Source organism: Cariama cristata, unplaced genomic scaffold (genome assembly GCF_000690535.1).
Source record: "Cariama cristata isolate BGI_N322 unplaced genomic scaffold, ASM69053v1 scaffold6047, whole genome shotgun sequence".
Lineage (NCBI taxonomy): Eukaryota > Metazoa > Chordata > Aves > Cariamiformes > Cariamidae > Cariama > Cariama cristata.
The window spans coordinates 5,343-7,622 of NW_009628256.1; the positions used below are offsets into that span (position 1 = coordinate 5,343).

At 41.1% G+C, this 2,280-nt stretch overlaps 1 protein-coding gene across 1 annotated transcript in view; it reads left to right on the top strand.

Annotated features, from left to right (window-relative positions):
• Positions 1-2,170: 2,170 nt before the first annotated feature.
• TRIM71 (tripartite motif containing 71, E3 ubiquitin protein ligase) overlaps positions 2,171-2,280 on the top strand; it is a gene marked incomplete at its 5' end in the record, with an annotated part of 4,500 nt that continues 4,390 nt past the window's right edge. The window contains one exon of the mRNA XM_009704729.1: positions 2,171-2,280. This exon is cut by the window's right edge and continues 55 nt beyond it. Within this exon, the coding sequence (XP_009703031.1) occupies positions 2,171-2,280 (110 nt within the window).

Consider the following 2,280-nt stretch of genomic DNA (forward strand, 5'->3'; position numbering starts at 1 on the left):
CTTGTCTTATTTTCTCAGGGTTGTCTTCATCTTGTCTCCAGAGACTAATTGCCTGATCAAGTTGGTCTTCCTTTTCCTTTCGATTCTCTGCCACTATGTGACCTGGAAGAATACATCTAATTCAAACTAGTTGTCTTAAAATAACTACCTGGAATGAAAATGTCCCAGTAACAGTACACTTCTGGTTTTATGTTTTAGCATTCCCATTGTTGGCATAAACTAGATGCTGTTGAACTTGCCAGATCATACTTTGAAAATACTAACAACCAATTCCACGAACGATAACGAAAAGCCCTATCTGACTTTCTAGACAAAGCTGGATCACATTGTGTACTTCATAGATTGTTGCATCAGGTGGTTCTTAGATTGAATACTCGTATACGGAGTTAAACGGAGGATATTTTCCATAATGCCCTGAATGTACAGCAAAGCTGTTAAACTACATTTTTACCCACTTGATCAAGCCTGCGTTTCTGAAGATTAAAGGTGTCTTCTGCCAGAGCACTCCCTGGCTACCTAGTCTAAAACAACTCAAGTTCTGAAATGGACCTGTTCCTTCGACCAGAGTGAGGGAAAAACGTTAAGTATCTAAAATACTGTATTTAAAAACAAAGACCCGTGGCTATTTCCGTGGCTTTTGGTATGTTATGTGGAAAACAAAGGTGAGTCTGAGTTACATTCTCAGCTGTCAACAACTTGTCAAGCTGCTACAGTCATGTGTAGTGTGTTGGTAGGGGTTTAGATGTTTTGTGTATTTTGCTTAATATTAAAATTCTAGATGTGATATACCAAGCTTACGAAAAGGAAAAAAAGTAAATGCTTGATGGTACAGTCACAGAATCACAGGATGGCAGAGGTTGGAAGGCACCTCTGGAAGTCTTGTCCAAGCTCCCTGCTCGAGCAGGAACACCTGGAGTTGGTTGCCCAGGACCATTCCCAGATGGCTTTTGAATATCTCCAAGGATGGAGACGCCACAGCCTCCCTGGGCAACCTGTGCCAGTGCTCGGTCACCCTCACGGTGACAAAGTGTTCCCTGATGCTCAGAGGGAACCTCCTGGGTTTGTGCCCATTGCCCCAAGTCCTGTCATTGGGCACCATTGGAAAGAGCCTGGATCTGTCCTCTTTGCACCCTGCCTTCAGGTACTTGTGTACATTGGTAAGATCCCTTCCCCCGAGCTTTCTCTTTCTCTAGACTAAATACTTTCACATACCATCATTTTGTTCTAGAATTTTATAACTAATAAACTGATATGTTTTTTAACCTCTTAGAGGTTCACAACCTTACCTGCATGTTAATGCTGTTCCCTGTATGACAAAGGTCTTGAAAAGATTCAGTTAACTGATGCTATTGAACCTTTTCCGTTGGGAACTGTAATCCTTCAGATTTGCCTGCTCTTGTATCTTGTTTGGTTTATGCCCTTGTCTGTAATAATTTGTGAAACTGAGGAGTTTAGGAAGGATTTTTCAGGGAAACGCATTTTTTTTTTCTTTCTTTGAAGGAGGAAGAGAGGCATGTTCCTTCTGGGTACGTTCTTTGTATTTGCAGAACACTACTACAGAATGTTTTTAAAACACTAGTATTACAAGGTTATGTTAGAAGAATTTGGTCTCTGTCCAAGGTGTGAACAACTACATGAATGCTTTTAATGATAACATCTAATCTTTGGGTTTTTTCTTCTGAAACTTATTAGCTTCACATTCTGTGGGGGTTATTTCTGCGTAGCTCAGATGCATGGATAAAACAGTTTGTTCCCTACAGTGTCACTTCTTACTAGAAGAACCACCACACAGCAACAGTCTGAACCGTTTTGAGGGACAAGACAAACTGGCTTCTCTATATGTAGGAAAACATGAGTAAGAATTTGTGTGAGTCTCTTTGAGTTCATACTAGCTGCTTGCTGGAACTGTGTAGGTAATTTAGTCCTGTGGTGTTGGTGCGTGGTACAATGAAGGCATTAACTCTATGTAATAAATGTATTAAAAAAATGATGTCAGTTTTCAGGCTCTGATATACGCAATGGGTGAAGGCCTGGTGAAAAAAAAAACGGAGTTGTCGCTTCATGCCTTCACCTGAAGGCATAGTGAAATGAAAGCAGCAGTCCTCTGATGCGTTTCTGATTGATTTGGTTGAGCCCTAAGTGTGTTGTCTTTTCTGTTTTTCTTCCCCAGCTGAGTATTGAACAGGCCCAAGCTGTGGCAGAGCAGGTTGAGATGAAAGCGAAGGTGGTACAGTCTGAAGTCAAAGTAGTGACTACTAGACATAAGAAGGCCTTGGAAGA